General features: G+C 40.8%; 1 protein-coding gene across 3 annotated transcripts in view; it reads right to left on the minus strand.

Annotated features, from left to right (window-relative positions):
• The window catches only part of INPP4B (inositol polyphosphate-4-phosphatase type II B), a 965,936-nt gene that overhangs the window by 353,721 nt on the left and 593,771 nt on the right, over window positions 1-18,444 (minus strand). For all 3 annotated transcript variants that reach the window (XM_043973131.1, XM_043973128.1, XM_043973129.1), the window contains 2 exons: window positions 13,167-13,217; window positions 942-1,021 (listed from right to left, as the gene is read on the minus strand). In XM_043973131.1, the coding sequence (XP_043829066.1) occupies window positions 942-1,021; window positions 13,167-13,217 (131 nt within the window). The remainder of the gene's footprint in view (window positions 1-941; window positions 1,022-13,166; window positions 13,218-18,444) is intronic.

The following is an 18,444-nucleotide window of genomic DNA, read 5'->3' on the forward strand; positions in this document are numbered from 1 at the left end:
TGACTGTGATAAATGTTGAGTTTCAAATGCTTTTTGGGAAGGGAAGAGAAGGGGGAGGCCATTTTTCTTGCCTATATATTGTCCGTACAGAGGCTTTAAAGTAAGAGGCTTTTTACCCTCTTTCCCATTTGATATATTAATTTCCATGTTCCATAAATACATATACACATGGCAGTTCCCTTAGCTCCACATAAAGCTTGAGGACAAAGTTATTCTGCAGGTGAACAATAATTTGACAACATACTGGGTTTGTGCCTGGGGTCAAAGGAAGTGGTTATTGTATTCCATGATTTGTTTCACTATTCATATTAATAAAGCTACCCACCTGCACAGCAATTTGGGAATCATCCTGGAGATCAAAAATCCTGGCCCTAGTGCTCAAAGGGAGCTGTCATTGATCCCCCCCACCCCATCATGGGCTCCAACATGGCTCAGCAGCAGCATTGAGTGATTTCATGATGATCAACTCAGAAATGAAGGAAAAAGTTTTGTTGAATTACATCAAGAATATTCTAGCCAAAGATATATGACTAACACATTCACGGTGCTGCCTTCAAATAGGGATATTCAAATGTGTCAAATATCCAGAAACCTAGAAACTTTCTAGTTTCACAATTTAGTATTTTGTCGATATAAAAGTGGAAAGAAAAAAATTTAGACAAAAAAAAAAGAAACAGTTCTATTCATCTGTAAATAGCTTAAAAGGGCGTTAACCCTCCTATATCATCTGAGTCGGCAATGTTCTCTGACTTGACCCATGGACTGAAATAACTGCCATGTCAACTTAACTCGGTTTTAAGGGAAGAAAGCAGGCACCTAAAAAGTAGCATCTAATCCACTGGCGTGCCTCTTGTAATCTCCACACACAATAGACCAGTAGTGAGAGAATATCATGATGGGTAAAATGTTTTAAAGGGTTTATTAGAGACAAAGAAACCTACCTTAGGCTAAGGGTTAGCAGTTGCTCCTTCGATTTCAGCAGGTCCCCTACTTTAAAACTAGCACAGCCCAAGAAGCTCCGCTAGAGAGAGAGAGAGAGAGAGAGAGAGAGAGAGAGAGAGAGAGAGAGAGAGAACAAGAACACATTATTAATTTTCAGACTTTCTTTTTGAGCCACAATCATATAAAATTCGTCTTAGGAAGCATGTAAGAAACATCAATTTGGAGCCCGACTGACTGACTTGATCTATTATCCTGCCACATACATTCATAGATCACAGACACACTTATTGACTAAATTGTTAAGCTCAATTTGGGGAGGCAGGAATGTATCTTTTTCATTAGAAACAAATAGATGAACCACCTGTGGAATGGAGAGCTAGAAAATGCCCAGCCTCCAGGAACTTTTAATTTCTTCAACCCCCTTCTTTGAGAACTAAGGGAAAAGAAGTAAGGAACTTGAGTTTTTACCCATTCACTGTTCCTCCTTGCTATGAGGATTCCTCAAAATCCTGCCAGCAGCTGTAGCAACAGCAGCAGCAGCAGCAGCAGTGATGGATTTGCACTCCATTTAGGAACCAATTGGTGAGCTGGAGTTATTTTTATGTGGGACTCTGCAAGTTATAAATAGAAATGTTCTATCCTCTCCCCCCAGCCCCCCATTTATAGTAATGTTGTTAAGCATTCATTTCCTTTGTTATTTCGATACTAGCATGGAACATTTTCATTCCAAGACAAATAAAAAGAATTCTGCTCATCTAACTGCATTTTGTCCAATTGCTGTTTTGACCTGTCATAATACACGCTGACTAGCTACTGCTATTAGCTTCCACAGTGCTCACCTCATAATGTAAAGAATAAATCTCTAAATTGTTTGTCGTTTTTTTTCTTCGGGAGAAGAAAACCTTTCATTTTCCTTTAATATCCTGCTTACCTTGGATCCCCAAATCACATTATTAAGGCATACGATAAAGTCTCTCATCAAGGTTAAGGTATAAACAAGAAAACTCCAATATTCCGTATTACTGATTCCATTAATAATCTTCCTTCTTCTAACACACTACAAGGGGTCAATGCTGCCTTTTTTTTTTTTTTTTTTTTTTTTTTTTGCGGGGCAATGGGGGTTAAGTGACTTGCCCAGGGTCACACAGCTAGTAAGTGTCAAGTGTCTGAGGCCGGATCTGAACTCAGGTACTCCTGAATCCAGGGCCGGTGCTTTAACCACTGCGCCATCTAGCTGCCCCAATGCTGCCTTTTTGACACAACAATTCGTTCTCAGCTCTGTTTTGAGTAGGGGAATGGACTTCAGGAAACCTATTAGGTTCCTTTAGAGAATGGAAAGCAACATCAACAGAAAAGTTTGCTGATGAACAGTATGGAAAGGGATAAACTAATATAGAAGATCTGGTTTCTGAGGCATTATCACACACCAAGAGGCTGACATGTTGAGCAGCAAGTATTAGGAAGTCATAACAGAGAATGAAGGAAAAGAGGAGACTTGTAGTTGAAGGAAAAGTTGGGTCTATTCATTGTTGAAAATTGACCTAAGGGACAAAGAAATACAAATGTGACCTGCCTCTCCAAGCTTATCTCATGTGACTCCCTTTTACTGATTGAATGTTCCAACCTCTAGAGTAGCCTTTCCATGCTCTGTTCTCAATTTGCCTTCTCCGGGTCTACATTTGTTTGTGTTTTCCTCTAGGCCTCGAATGGACTCATCAACTGTCACTTGCTCCATGATGCCTTCCTTGACCCTTCTGCCTCCACAAGAAAGTGAGCTTTCTCTCTTCAGATGGTTCATAGAACTTAGCCTGGATGTCTCATTTTTCCTTGCATCATTATTATTTCCCCACCTCCTCCCTCAATTAGACTATAAGCCGCATAATAAAGAAATGGAAAAGAAGAAGCAGCCCAGGTTGGTTTTTCTCATTGCACAGCCCACTGGATCCTGAATAACTTTACATGTAGGCCTGCCTATAACCTTTCCACAGCCACTTAAGTATCATAGAATTTCAGGGCAAGAATTTCAGTGAGAAAGCCCATATACTGAGAGCAGATTGAGGCTATGCTGTTGTGGAGAGTGAAACTTGCCTTATCATTTGAGACTCTTACCTTGGGTACCAAATCAAAATCAACAGGTTGACTTGAACTCCAAAGTATCAGAGAACCAGAGAATGGACTCCGTTCAGAGACTGGACTCTGTTACAAAATGGCATAACATTAAGTCTATCTCTTGAAGGTATAGATGGCTGAGAAACAGCTGAAGGACATCTATAAATGTTGTCATAGGAATGCAAGTCACTGGCTAATCCAAGCAATAGACAGGCCAGTCTGGAATGTAGTAATGAGAGACTCCCAGGGTGGTTGCTTCCAAATAGCAACAGCATGCCAACGTATTTATTCTAAGGCAGCTTTGCAGACAACAACACACACTGACAACGGGGCAGGCTGTACTCAGGTGATGAAACATCATCTGAAAAGCCCATGCTTTGTGGAAGACTGATGACTACATAGCTTCTCTTCAACCACAGTCATTGGTAGGGGTATAGTGGACCATGAAGAAAAACAGAGAGCTTGACACAAACATAATATCACTACCTAAATGTAATGCTATAAATGGCACTATATAGTGGAACTCTTTCAAATCAGAGGAGGCATTGTTTGGACATTACTTGGATCACAGATAAAGAACTGGAGTCCATATAGTTCAGACTACAAATCTAGGGTCCGGATCTGTGGATCAATTTTTAAAGGGTCCATGAGCTTCTTTAAAAATATATATTTTTTAGGGGGCAGCTAGGTGGCACAGTGGATAGAACACTGGCCCTGTAGTCAGGAAGACCTGAGTTCAAATCTGGCTTCAGACACTTAACACTTACTAGCTGTGTGACCCTGGGCAAGTCACTTAACCCAAATTGCCTCACCAAAACCAAAATATATATATGGAGGCAGCTATGTGATGCAGTGGATAAAGCACCAGCCCTGGATTCAGAAGGAGCTGAGTTCAAATCCGACCTCAGACACTTGACACTTACTAGCTGTGTGACCCTGGGCAAGTCACTTAACCCTTGTTGCCCTGAAGAAAAAAAAACAAACAAACAAACAACAAAGCAAAAAGAAAATAATTTGGTAGTTGTATTTCAATATAATTGATTTCCTTTGTAATGCATATATTTTTTTTCATATATCTTAAAACAGTATTCTAAGGAATTTTCTTTTCCTGATCTAATCTAACCACCTCATTTTCCAGATGAGGAAATTAAGGACCTTAAATATATAATGACTTGACTAAGATTACAATGTAGCATGTGGCAGTACCAGAATTTTAACCCGTCTTTCTCCTGTATTATATCACCTCTAAAGTGTTAGTTATTATATAAATTAAAATGATGGTTTAATTCTTTCAAGTTATATAATTCATTTTTACCTGTCTTATATCACCAAATTCTCATAGTATACATGATGTGGACAGGTCACCTATTACTGTTATCATTTCATGGGTGGGAAAAGTGAAGCTTAGAAATATCGAGTGACTTTGCCAAAGTGAGAACACTAGTACAAAGCAATTCATCTGGGTCTTGAATCTAGGTCTTTTGACTAATATAGCAAAAAGTGTCCTGAACATGGGTTCAAATCACAAGTTTGTTACTCATTTCACGTAAGGTAAGTGACTTCAGGTAAGTGTCTCCAGTCAGTTAAGGTGACTCAGGCCTGACTTCACCTCTGAGCAGGCACCAGTGTGCCTTGCTTAGTTTCTTCATCACTAAAATGAGGGAGGACTGGCACACTGATTCCTAAAGTCCCCTCCTCTCCTGTAGCATATTATTCTAAATTTAGTCTTTTCACTACACCAGACAGAGCAAATCCAGCTTTGGTTTCTGTTTTTAACAAATCACATTCAGCCAAATAACTTGGGGGTCTGTGTATGATATCAAATAATTGGTTTCCCTTCTTAAGTGATTCTACAGGCTCTGCATAGCTATGATTTCACTTTGAAGCAAACATTCCTGTGATTTTTGGAAGAGAAAAAAAAATCAAAATGAAAGCGGGGGAGACAAAATTAGGCATCCATTCCAATGTGTTAAGGGTTTGTTATAAAATTAAAAAAGCAAGTGGAGGCAGCAGCTAGATGGTGCAGTGGATAAAGCACCAGCCCTGGATTCAGGAGGACCTGAGTTCAAATCCAACCTCAGACACTTGACACTTACTAGCTGTGTGACACTGGGCAAGTCACTTAAACCTCATTGACCCACTAAAAAAAAAAAAGCAAGCGGAAACATCTTCCTCTGGAGCTGGATTTCTATGAGACACTTAAGATAAGGCAGATGGGTCCACAGGAGCAGAGCCAAGATGGCAGAGGAAAAGCAGTGAGCTCTTGAACTCATGACACAACCACTCCAAAACACATCCAAATAACACCATAGGAAAATGCCCAGAGCAGCAAAACTCACAGAAGAATGTGCTGAAATCATCTTCTAACCAAGAACAGCTTGGAAGGTCAGAAGGAGGGAGCTGCTGTGCTGATACAGGAGTCAAGCCCAACCCCATAGTCACCTTGACACAGATCCAGTCTCAGGAAGTCCTCACCAGAGAAGGAGATGTCCCAGAGCCTCTGAATCAGCTGAAGCGTCAGTGTTGTCTGGAACTAAGCTCATAGTCTGGTGAAAGGGCTGAGCCTTAGGCAGGGGGGAGACTAAAGGGATCTATGCTGGTGCTGAGGCAGAACCTGGATTTTTCACCCCTGCTGAGAACCAGAAGGTAGGCTTGAGTAGCAGTGGCTCAGGTGGGGGAGGGGCACAGGCTCCTTGGAGCTAAGAACCACAACACACAAAGCTGGTTGATTAGCAAGTTGGTCTGGGGTCATCTACAGACCAGGAAAGAGGCCAGGTAAGTGAAGAACCTGATTCTCCTTAAATCATACCAACCTGGGACTTCTTAAGCTTGGGATACTGCAGCCTGGAAACAGTGCCCCACTTTAAGGAGCTAAAAGTCAAGTAAAAGAAAGGCAAGATGAGCAGACAGAGAAAGGTGAGTACCATAGAAAGTTTCTTCAGTAACAAGGAAGACCAAGAGGCACCCTCAGAGAAAGATGTCAACACCAGGACCCCTATATCTAAATCTTCCAAGAAAAATACGAATTGGTCTCAAGCTATAGAGGTGCTCAAAAAGGACTTTGAAGATAAAGTTAGAGAGGTAGAGGAAAAAATGGAAAGAGAAATGAGGGTGATGCAGGAAAGACATGAGAAAAAAAGTCAACAGCTTGAAAAGTCAAATTGGCCAAATGGAAAAGGAGGTACAAAAGCTCTCTGATGAAAATAATTGCCTAAGAATGAGGAAGCCAGTGACTTTATGAGAAACCAAGACACAATAAAGTAAATGCAAATGAATAAAAAAATAGAGGGCAATGTGAAATATCTTCTGGGAAAAACTGCTGACCTGGAAAATAGGTCCAGGAAAGATAATTTGAAAATTATTGGTCTACCTGAAAACCATGATCAAGGAAGAAGATTAGACACCATCTTCTAAGATATTCTCAGGGAAAATTGCCCTGAGATTCTAGAAGAAGCTAAAATAGAAATTGAAAGAATATACTAATCACCTTCAGAAAGAGATCCCAAAAGGAAAACTCCTAGGAATATTATGGCCAAATTCCACAGTTCTCGGGTCAAGGAGAAAATATTGCAAGCTGCCAAAAAGGAAGAATTCAAGTACTGTGGAGCCCCAGTCAGGATAACACAAGATCTGGCTGCTTCTACATTAAAGGACCGGAGGGCATGGAATATGATATTCCAAAGGGCAAAGGAAATGGGATTACAACCAAGAATCACCTACCCAGCAAAACTCAGCATAATCTTTCAGCGGAAAAAAATGGGACTTTAATCAAAAAGAAGACTTTCAGATATTTGTGATGAAAAGACCTGAAATGAATGGCAAATTTGACTTTCAAATACAAGACCCTAGAGAACTATAAAAAATTGGAGCTGGGGGACATACCTGGGGTTGAACAGTGGGCAACTGTCTTGTGTTTGAGGCCGAATTTTGGCTGGGATGCCCCTGGTTCCAGGGGTGATACTTTGTCCACTGTGTCACCTAACTAGGTGATGACATCTTTAGAATTAAATTGAGGGGTGAAGGGAATGCACTGGGGGAGGGGGAAGGGCAGAGGTGAAATTCTACATGAAAGAAACAGGAAAAGGCTTTTGGAGTGGGGGAAGAGATGGGAGAGGAGCAGGGCAGTAAATGAATTTTATACTCATCAGAAAAGGCTCAAAGACCTTAAACTCATCAGAGCTGCCTCAAGGAGGGACTAACACATACATCCAAATGGGTGGAGTAATCTATTAAATCAGGCAGTAAATGAGTCTCTAACACTCATCAGAATTGGCTCAAAGACCTCAATATTAGAATTGGCTCAAGGAGGGAATAATGTACACACTTAATTAAGTGGAGTAATCTCTCTAACCCAGCAGGAAAATAGGAGGTGAAGGGGATAAAGAGAGAGGGGCAGGGGCAGCTAGGTGGGGCAGTGGATAGAGCACCAGCCCTGGAGTCAGGAGTACCTGAGTTCAAATCCGGCCTCAGACACTTAACACTTACTAGCTGTGTGACCCGGGGCAAGTCACTTAACCCCAATTGCCTCACTAAAAAAAAAAAAAGAGAGAGAGAGGGGCAAAAGAAGGAAGGGCAGAGTGGGGGAGGGGACACACAGAAGCAAATCCCTTTTGAAGAGTGATAGGATGAAGGAAGATGGAAAATAGAATAATTATCATGGGGAAGGGAAGAAGATGGAAGGGAAACAGTTAACAATAGTAATCATGAAAAAGAGAAAAGGGGGAAAAATTGTACAAAAACTATTTATAGCAACTCTTGGTGGAGGCTAAGAATTGAAAATCAAGGGAATGTCCATCAACTGAAGAATGATGGAAAAAGCTGTGCTATATGATTGTAGTGGAATGGTCTTATGCTACAGAAAATGACAAACAGGATGATCCCTGAAAAACCTGGAAAGACTAATGAATATCGATGTATAGTAAAGTGAACAGAGCTGGGAGGATATTGTGCATAGAGACAGCAGTGTTGTTCAATAAGCAATTGTGAATGACTTAACTACTCTCAGCAATTCAATGATTCAAGACAATCCAAAGGAACTAATGAGGAAGCTTACTATGCACCCCCATAGAAAGAACTGATAAAAAGAACACTTGAAGATTATACATATATAACCTGGTTGAAATCTTGTGTAGTGGGGAGGAAAGGGAGGGAGAAAAATGTGGAACTCTAAATCTTATGAAAATGAATGTTGAAAACTATCCTTATATGTAGCTGGAAAAAATAAAATATATGTTTGTTGCTAAAAAAAAAAAGATAATGCAGATGATGAAAACTAAATCACTGAAATATCACCCTTCTGCACCATATTTTAGAAATTTAAGTATCATTCTAAAATGAAAACAATTTAATTTTATTTAGAAAAAATTGTCAGGATTAGAGCAAACCTTGTCAGTAATGCCTGGATGTATAAAAACAAGGGAAAACAGCTTAATATGAACCAAGACACACTTCCTCAGGCTTTTTACTTTTTTCCTGTGAAATTTTAGTGGTGGTAGCTCGTGGACTCCAACAGCCTGACCTTGAGTTCTAGATAGGAATAACAACCTCTTTGAGACTCCAGTTTCCTCATCTGAAGAAGATGAGATCAAAAGAAGAAACAAAGAACATGGAGATACAGAGAAGAGCAAAAGAAAGAGGAAAAGATAGGAAAGAAAGGCGTTGAGAGAGATGGGGGAGGAGGAATACAGAGACCCAGAGATTCAGAGAGTCAGGGAGGGAAAGTCTTTGCAAGGTAAAAACAATATTGCTCCATGAGTTTAGAGAAGTGGGTTCCGGGACCAATTCAGCACTACACTATTTGTATGTCCTTGGACAAATCACCTAACCTTCTGAGAGGCTTTGGATTCCTTATCTCTAAAATCAGGGGATTGGGTGTCCCCCACCCCCACCCCGAGGATTCAGTTTCTTCTATATAATGGGGAGGAAGGGAAGTGATGATAGATGCTGATCTTCAAGGGACTTTCCCATTCTGAATCCTATGCTTCTATGAATGTATGAAAATGCTATGATCCTATGAAACCCTATCTCAACTCAAAATCAACTTAGTTCTGTGAGAAATCCAACTGAGAACCAAGTGAAGATATATTTCAGTGGCAGGTGGCCAAGTCTTTTCCTTAAGATCATATATATATATATATATATATCTGCTGCACACTCTGTCCCTTGACTTTCTTGAGCTCTCACAATTATAATCTGTTTTAAAGACCCTGCAGCAGATGAACATTAAATTGCCTGATGCATGGTTTCCATCACTCACCTGCCTGGAGAGTAATATAGAGTCTGGGGGAGGAAGAGGAGGATAGCTGTCTCATTCCATGACCTCTCTCTGAGGAGTGTGCAGATAAACAATTTATCCTACTGGCTCCGTGAAGTGGTTCTGTTAATGTTAGAGATACTCAGATTGCTCACTAAAACTGAACTCCACTATGACCCAGCCTTCCCACTCCATCAGGGCTGTGATAATTCCCTGCATGAGCCCAGTTCTTAAATTAAGAGGCCTCAATCCAGCCTCAAGATTAAAAGAATGAGAGAAAGCTCCTTGGGGGAGGCCTCCTTCGTTTTATAGAAGAAAAGAAGGCCAAAGAATTGAAGTGACCCTTGAAGTTCAGGTATCAAGTTCAGGTACAGGAGGCCTTTTGTGACTGACCCCATTGTTTATACTTTCATCCCTTCATGAAATTAGTTTCTGTCATTTAGTCTTTTTTCAACTCAGTGGCTGCGATTCTCTTCAATAGAATGGAAGCTCCTTGAGAGCATTTTCCCATTCAAAGATATGTCTTCACTTCATATAGTACTTACATATAGTAGAAACTTAATAGTTGTTCAATTGAATTACCCTTGGTCTCTCAGGTAGAGTCAAACAGGTATTCAAACCTGGTACTCCCAAGAATCACATGCTTTTCCTACCATTTCATGCAACAATTTACCTTACACAATCTGGTATTTTATTTATTGACCTTTAGTCCTACGTTGTTTTGTTTTGTTTTGCAGGACAATGAGGGTGAAGTGACTTGCCCAGGGTCATAAAGCTAGTAAGTGTCAAGTGTCTGAGGCTGAATTTGAACCCATGTCCTCCTGAATCCAAGGCCAGTGCTTTACCTACTACACCACCTAGCTGCCCCATACAATTTTTTTTCCCTAACAAATCAACTCCATAAACATGGCACCTATTTCCTAAGATTTGCATTGACCTTGACTAAATTTATTATTTTCCCACCCTTTCTCCAAGTCAACTTTGTTTCTTGCTGGGGCAGCTAGGTAGCACAGTGGATAGAGCACTGTCCCTGGAGTCAAGAAGACCTGAGTTCAAATCTCACCTCACACACTTACTAGCTATGTGACTCTGGGCAAGTCATTTAACCCCAATTGCCTGAAACATCTGGGTCCATCTCTAGTTGTCCTGATAAGGTATCTTGCCACTTGACCCAGATGGCTCTGGAGGAGAGAATCAAGGCTGGTGACCTTGCACAGCCCTCCATCACTTAAATCCAATTCAGTACAAGTTATGACATCAGCCCGATGTCATGATCCTCTTTGGTGATGAAGGACAAACAATAATTACAACATTTCCTGCTATTGTCAACAAAATTTAAGGATGCAAGAGGATCAGACCCATGTAGGGAATTCTCAGATGAAGTAACTCCCTTTACCAATGCAGCTTTAGCACTTTCGCTGAAATTTATAATCTCTACAGCACTTCCTCAAGGTCACACAATAGGTCTGAGAAGCAAAATCCAGAATATCAAAACATACCCAAACAGGAACTCTTTGTGTTGGTCATTCAACAAAGAGCCTCCTTGTAAACTAAACAGACCAATAACTCAACTACCTGGAAATCCTTTAACCATCACCTCAGTTATCCATCTCATATGATAACCAAAAAAACAGTGAAAAACTGGAACTGGGCTGGCAAAGTCAACCTGAGCAACCAAAGAGATGTCACAAAGGTGGTACGCAAAAGCTTAAACTCTTTAATCAACAGAGGGAGCCCCTCCAGTTTATTTACTGCTAGCAAGTGCTAGTAAGCAGGGTGACCTGATTTCCCAGAAGTCTAAAAGGATTACAAGGGAGCGTAGGCACTCTGACAATGGATGACAGGGAGGAAGAAGTGCAGACGCTAAAATAAGCATCCCTTCAGTGCCATTAGATGGAATACACATCCCTGACTAGACAGGAGAATCAAGGTATTAAAGCACAGAATTAGAATTAATATTCAAAATAATCACATTATATTCATAAGAAGCAGTCACAGAGTTTGAAGGGCCCACAGAGGAGATCACATGCTACCTATATTCTAAGAAAAATCTCCTCTACAATATTGTGAACAAGTACTGTAGAAACTCTAATGATGGGGAGCTCAGCGCTCCCCAAGACAATCCATTCCATTTTAGGACAAGTCTAATCATGTGGAAGTTTTTCACATGGAGCTGACATCTACCTCTATACACCCACCCATTGTGCCTAGTTCTTCCCCTTTGAGTCATCTCAAAAATCCTTCTTAATCCTTTCATGTGACAGTCCTCCAAACATTTGAAGGCAAGTATCACGACTCCACCCTTCAAATCTTCTCTTCTCTAGGCTAAACTTTCCCACTTCTTTCAACCAATCCTTATACAGCATTGTCTTCAGGTCTCTCACTTGTCACTGTCATGGAGGCCACTCTGGAAGTGTTCTAGTTGGGCAATGTCCTTTCATGAATGTGGTATCCAGAACACCCAGATCTAGTCTGACCAGAGGAGAGTACAAGGGGACTATCACTTTCCTCATTTTGGATCTCTACTACAAAAGTCTGTATCTGTTTGTTTGTTTTTGGTTGCCAAGAAATATTCTTTTTTTTGGTTTTTTTGGGGTTTTTTTGGTGAGGAAATTGGGGTCAAGCGACTTGCCCAAGGTCACACAGCTAGTAAGTGTTAAGTGTCTGTGGCCGGATTTGAACCCAGGCACTCCCGACTCCAGGGCCAGTGCTCCATCCACTGCGCCACCTAGCTGCCCCCCAAGAAATATTCTTAATTCATTCTGAGTTTGTGGTCCAAGGTAGCATTAATAGACAATAGGGATTTTAAGGAAAAAAATACCCTCAAAGAGCTTAAATGGTATGGGGGGGAAAAGTTTATATAAAAGATATATATAATAAGTGGATATGCATATAAAAACAGAGAGAAATTAGGGATGGAGAGGGGAGCACTAACAATTCAGGAAAGAGGGTGCTTAAGGAAAGCTTTATGGATAGAGGTATTGCCTACACTGAGTCTGGAAGGGACCTAGGGTTTCTATGAGGTGGAAGTGAAAGGGAGAGAATTCCAATTTTCAAGGACAGGTCATGCAAAGCACAGGTGACAGATGTCAAAAAGCAAACAGAAGAAGGAGGAGAGAAGGTGAAGCCTGTGAGCTGTAGTAAAATACAACCAGCCTCAGCCAGCTCATGACAGGCTTTAAAGGGAGGGAAGGAGGGCATTCCAACCACTGGATGAGCAAAGGAAAGGGCAAGGGATGTATGTTCAGGCCAAGGAGTAGATCAGTTTGGCTGGAACAAAGGGTATGGAGAGAGAGGAAAGGAGAAGGGGTGTGTGCAGCAAACGGAGGCAGGGATGGAATCTGATCTCTAGGGAAGTCTTTCTTTAATACTGCTTTGGGGGTTAGTTTTCTCTCCCCAGACCTAAAGGCTCCTTTTCCTTGGCAGTGCAGTATAGTCGTGAGCTCTGGTGCAGTAGTAGCATGCCAGGGGGTGAGGCCAGAGCTGCCCATCTCCTGACTCTCCACACCAGCGATTAAGCAGCAGGCAGAGGAAATGAGAGTCACCCCAGTTCACATCTGCAATCTCACCAGTCCCCAACTGTGGTGGGAATCTGGCCTAGGAAGCAAGTGTGGGTTGCCTGCAGGGTAATTGATGGGACTACTCCTGGCCAGCTGGACCAGTTTCTGTGAGCACTCACTTGAAGATGGATTTCCAAGAGACAAGACATGAATTCAGCATAATTCAGGAATCACCGTGCCAGCTCCCACCCTGTTAATTGAACTCCATCACATTTGTCAGCCCCCAGGCATAGAGCCAGAGAAGATGGGAACAATTAGGTTGGAAATGTCTGTGTACCCTGGGAGGGCTAAGAAATACTTACACCAACATCTGACCGAGGCTCCTTGTTCTCAGGCAGGACACTGGTACGGACCTGGGGGGGGCAAGAACAAACACACCTTTATTTTCTAGGTGGCCTTGGAAAGGAAAAAGGACAGGTGCTGTTTTACAACTGCCTTCATCTGGTGTCAGTTCAACCTCTCTGTTTAATCATTAATGAGTCTACTTTGGTGAACTGCTCACTCTCCAGACCTAGGAAGCTCTCTCCTCAGAGCTCCTCCACTTTCCCCTTTCCTTCTCCTCTGTTAACAGAGCCCTTATAATCAAGCTCACCTCCCTACCTGAAGACCCTTGGAAAAAATTTGTACTTGGAATCACCTCCCAGCTTTCTTAAAGAGCAAGGATCCTTCACCTTGATAGGAAAAAAAAATATGGATGAATATTATAGAAATGAGATGGGGGGGCTCATGGGGAAAGAGTGGAAAATATGTTCTGTACTGCCTTCCAGACAAGTATAAAGACCCACTCAGCTTCCATACACCCCTTTCTTTCATGAACATTATAAACTAAAATCTCCATGGTTTGTGTCAAGCCAGGATAAAAAGAAATGTAACACAACGCAATTCAAAATGTCTTTATTTAGTAAGCAACTATACACCAATGCCGGGTAGACAAAGACAAAAATGAAAACAATGTCTCTCTACTTACACCCGCTTCTGGTGAAGGGGGTGGGGAGTACCCATAGGTAGGAGGTAGAGCACTCATGATTGGGGAAATGAGGGAAGGCCCCTTGTAGGAGGTAGCACTTTCACAGGGTCTTGAAGGGAGGTTAAGGATTCTAAGAGACAGAAATGAGCAGGGGGAGCATTCCCAGACTTGAGGATAGCCTATGCAAAGGCAAGGAGGTGGGAGATGGAATAGGGTGGATAGGGAGCAGGAAATGGGCTAATGGGATCTGACCTTAGAGGAAGTAATGTGTAATCAACCTGAACAGAGCTTGTAGCCAGACTGTAAATGGCTTTAGAGGTTGAGCAGTTTGTGTTTAATTCCAGAAGCAATGGACTGCCATTGAAGCATCTTGAGGAGAAAGAAGGATGATTCCACTTATTCTTTAGAAAACAACTTAACAGATGCGTAGAGTGAGTCAGTCAATAAGCATTTATTAGGCACCAAACATGTGCTGGGTAGTGTACTCATGACCGAGGTTGCAAAAAGAGGCAAAAGACAGTTTCTGCCCTCAAGAAGTTCAGTATCTCAAAGGAGAGACAACATGCAAATAAGTACAAAAGAATTATATACAGGATAAACAGCAGAGGGAAGGCTCTAGAAATAAAAGGGGATGGATGGGAAAGGCTCCCTATGGAAGGCCTGATTTTAGTTAGAACATAAAGGAGGGGCAGCTAGGTGGCGCAAATGGGTATCTCTATAAAAGAAAAAATGGAATCATCTCACAATTACATGAAGGGGGTAACCTATTTATGGCCTAATCCACACAGAAAAAAGTATTATTTAATGTATGCTTTCCTAGATACACACTCCATCTCCTGATAGTATCCTCTCCACTTGAGGAAAAAAAACAAAACAAAACCAAAAACAAACAAAACAAAACAAAAACCTAAAATTCCAAATAGGTGATGGCCCTCCTTAACACAGTAAAGATCTGCCAAGAATGAACAACTCAGATACTAAAGCTAGTGTACCCATAAACAGTGAAAGAATAGAAACCAAACCAAACCAAAATATCAAGGACAAATAATAGAAATAACAGAAAATCTGTCTATATGTGTAGTAACACATGCCTTCTTGTGGCATCTTGTGACCTGGATCTTTGATGGACAGAAAGAACCCATCTGTCTCATATTCAATATAATACAGTGAACAAGGGCAGATGGGTGGCACAGTGGATAGAGCACCAGTCCTGCATTCAGGAGGACCTGATTTCAAATCCAACTTCTGACACTTGACACTTACCAGCTGTGTGACCCTGGGCAAGTCACTTAACCCTCATTGCCCCACAAAAAAAAAATACAGTGAACAACACATTTCAATAATATAGCAGTGTTGATTAAGTTCTTATTACTTTCAAGGCACTGAAATAATAATTGACATTTACATAACATTTTTAAAGTTTAAAGAATGTTTTGTACACATCATTTTATTTGAACCTCATGATACCCTGAAGTAAGGTGACAGAATCAGAGGGACCTCAATGAAATCTAACTCAAACCCTTTTGTTTTATGAATGAAGAAATGGAGGACAGAGAGAGGTTAATTTATTTGCCCAAAGTCACACAAGGTGAGAGGAATTATTTTAACCTAGGTCCTACAAGTCCAGAGTCAAAGTTCTTGCAACTATACCATACTGTCCTTAATACATGTGTCATCCCCCACTCTTCAGATGAGGAAAGAAAGGTTAAATGATTTCTACATGGCCATATAGGTACTAAGTGCTAGAGGAAGGATTTGAAGCCAAGTCTCCTTGATTCCAACCCTCTATCCACTAAGTAACACTTTTTTCATATAATTCTTGTGCAATCTTGTTCATATTTTTATTGTTTTTCAGTCATTTCAGTCATGTCCAACTCTTCATGACCCTGTTTTGGATTTTCTTGGCAAAGATATAGGAGTGATTTGCCATTTCCTTCTCTACTTCATTTTACAGATGAAGAAACTGAGGCAAATAGGGTTAAGTGACTTGCCTAGGGTCACACAGCTAGTCAGTGCCTGAGACCATACTTGAACTCATGAAGATGAGTCTTCCTGATTTCAATTCCACTGCTCTATTCACTGCATCACCTAACTATACCGTTCATATTTAGAAGGCATCTTATCAAAAATATTCTTCATCCCCAAGTAGGTAGCAAACAATAAAATCTAATGGAATTGTTTGCTCATTTTTTCCCTCATCTGGGTCTCAGTATCTTGAAGTAGATGTCCAGCTCTTTTTTAAAAATGAGAAAACAGAAACCTAGCATGACAAAGGTCATATGGATAAGTCATAAGCAGAGAGATCTTTAAGCGATTTCCTATCATTCTATGTGAAGTTTTGTTAAGGGACTACAGATTATTGCAGTAGAGAAGAGGTGACTTAAAGGTCATATAATAACTACTTTCATGTACTTGAAAGGTTATCACATGGAAGATGGATTCTTTTTCTTCTGCTTGGCCCCATGAGGCCAATCTAGAGCAATGGATAGCCTTTGCGGAGACAGATTTAGATTCAATATAAGAAACAATACATCATAGCCATCAGAGCTATCCAAAACTTAAGTGAATCTAAAATTTACCTCAGGAAGAAGAATTTTCCCCCTTACAGGTCTTCTGGTCAAGTCAAGGAAGAAATTGGGGGAGGGGTCCTTTATGGATATGAGCTGGACGAGAAAGCCTTTGAGGTCCTTTCCAATATTGCATTTATTTGATTCTGTGACTGAGGAGAGGGTATAGACAGAAGTGCCTTCCTTCTCCTGTCTACCTCATGGACATCCGGCACAGGGCTATGGCTCCCTGGAAGATTATTACCTAACACAGTCTCCTACCAAGACTACAAGTATATTGGACATTGTTCCATCATCAGAAAATTCCAATCTAGTCCTGGCATTATCTTTTGGATCTTCAAAGTTGTTTCGCCCTTAGTCTTCCACTTTTTAAAATGCATCTTGTCCCACTCATTTCTATATCTTGTAGCTGCAGAAACTAAAAGAAGAATCTTAGATAGAAGTACTAAGTTGATTTTTTTCAGACCCGGAAAGACTCATATGAACTGATGTACAGTGAAGTGAGCAGAACCAGGAGAACATCATGCACAGTGAAAGCAATATGATTTGATGAAGAACTGTGAATGACTTGGCTATTCTCAGCAATACAATGATCCAAGACAATCCCAAAGGACTATTGATGAAACATACTATCCACCTCCAAAGAAAGAACTGATATTAATTGAACGCAGACTGAAGCATGCTATTTTTCACTTTCTTTCATTTTTTCCTTTATTCAAGTTTTCTTATACAAAATTACTAATATGGTAATGTTTTATATAATTGCACATGTATAACCTATATCTGATTGCTTACTGCCTCAGGGAGGGCAGAGGGGATGAAGGGAGGGAACTCAAAACTTTAAATAAAAATGTTTATTACTATTTTAAAAAATAAAAATAAAATTTTCCAGACCTAAGATCATGAAAATAGAGGAGGGAGGGAAGAAGAGGAAAAGAGAAAGCAGAGGTGGTAAGAAGGGAGGAAAAGAAAAAGGGACAAAGGGAGAACAGAAAACAATCATAAGAGCAAAAACTAGAGCAGAAAGGGACCTTAGAGGACATCCAGTGCAATCCCCTTGTTTCACTTTTTTTTTTTTTACTTTAAAAAAACTTTTTGGGGGCAGCTAGATGGCACAGTGGATAGAGCACCGGCCCTGGAGTCAGGAGTACCTGAGTTCAAATCCGGCCTCAGACACTTAACACTTACTAGCTGTGTGACCCTAGGCAAGTCACTTAACCCCAATTGCCTCACTAAAAAAATAAATTAATTAATAAATTTAAAAAAAAAAACTTTTTGCAGGGCAATGAGGGCTAAGTGACTTGCCCACGGTCACACAGCTGCTAAGTGCCAAGTGTCTGAGGCTGGGTTTGAACAACGGTCCTCCTGAATCCAGGGCTGGTACTTTATCCACTGTGCCACCTAGCTGCCCCCAACCCCTTGTTTTACATGAGGATACTAATGCCCATGGAGATGAATTTTTTTTCCCCAAGATCAAACAGATAGTAAGCACCATAGGTAAGATTCAAATCCAAACCAGTGCTTTTCCTGTTGGACCACTGAGCCCCAGGGAGAACAGAAAGAAAATGAAAAGGAAGAAGGAGAAGAAGAAGAGGGATAATAGGCCTACCACTCTCAACATGCCTTGGCACTGGCTAACATCCAAGCCTTATTACTCCCAAAAGCTCAGTTTCAAAAACAAGACAAAACAAAACTTCTGAGTCTTATCTCCTATTCCAGTTTATCATGCTTTCTCTCACCCCAAATTTCATTCTACTTATTATCTATACCGTTCTGTATCCAATCCCCTACCTTCCACTCCACCCAATAAAATAAAACTCTTTTAAGGCTAGAAACATTACATCTTTGTCTTTATACTCCCAGTACCCACCCACAGTGACTTGTATACAGTAGACACTCAATAAAGGATTTTTGAATGAATTTGAACCCAACTTATGCTGAGTCCTTGGCAACCAAATGGCATTGGAGTAGGCACTAGTTAGAGGAAGAATATTAGAAAATAAGGAAATGGGGACATTGACAGGAAATATAGACTTGACTTCGAAT

Source organism: Dromiciops gliroides, chromosome 6 (genome assembly GCF_019393635.1).
Source record: "Dromiciops gliroides isolate mDroGli1 chromosome 6, mDroGli1.pri, whole genome shotgun sequence".
NCBI classification, from domain to species: domain Eukaryota; kingdom Metazoa; phylum Chordata; class Mammalia; order Microbiotheria; family Microbiotheriidae; genus Dromiciops; species Dromiciops gliroides.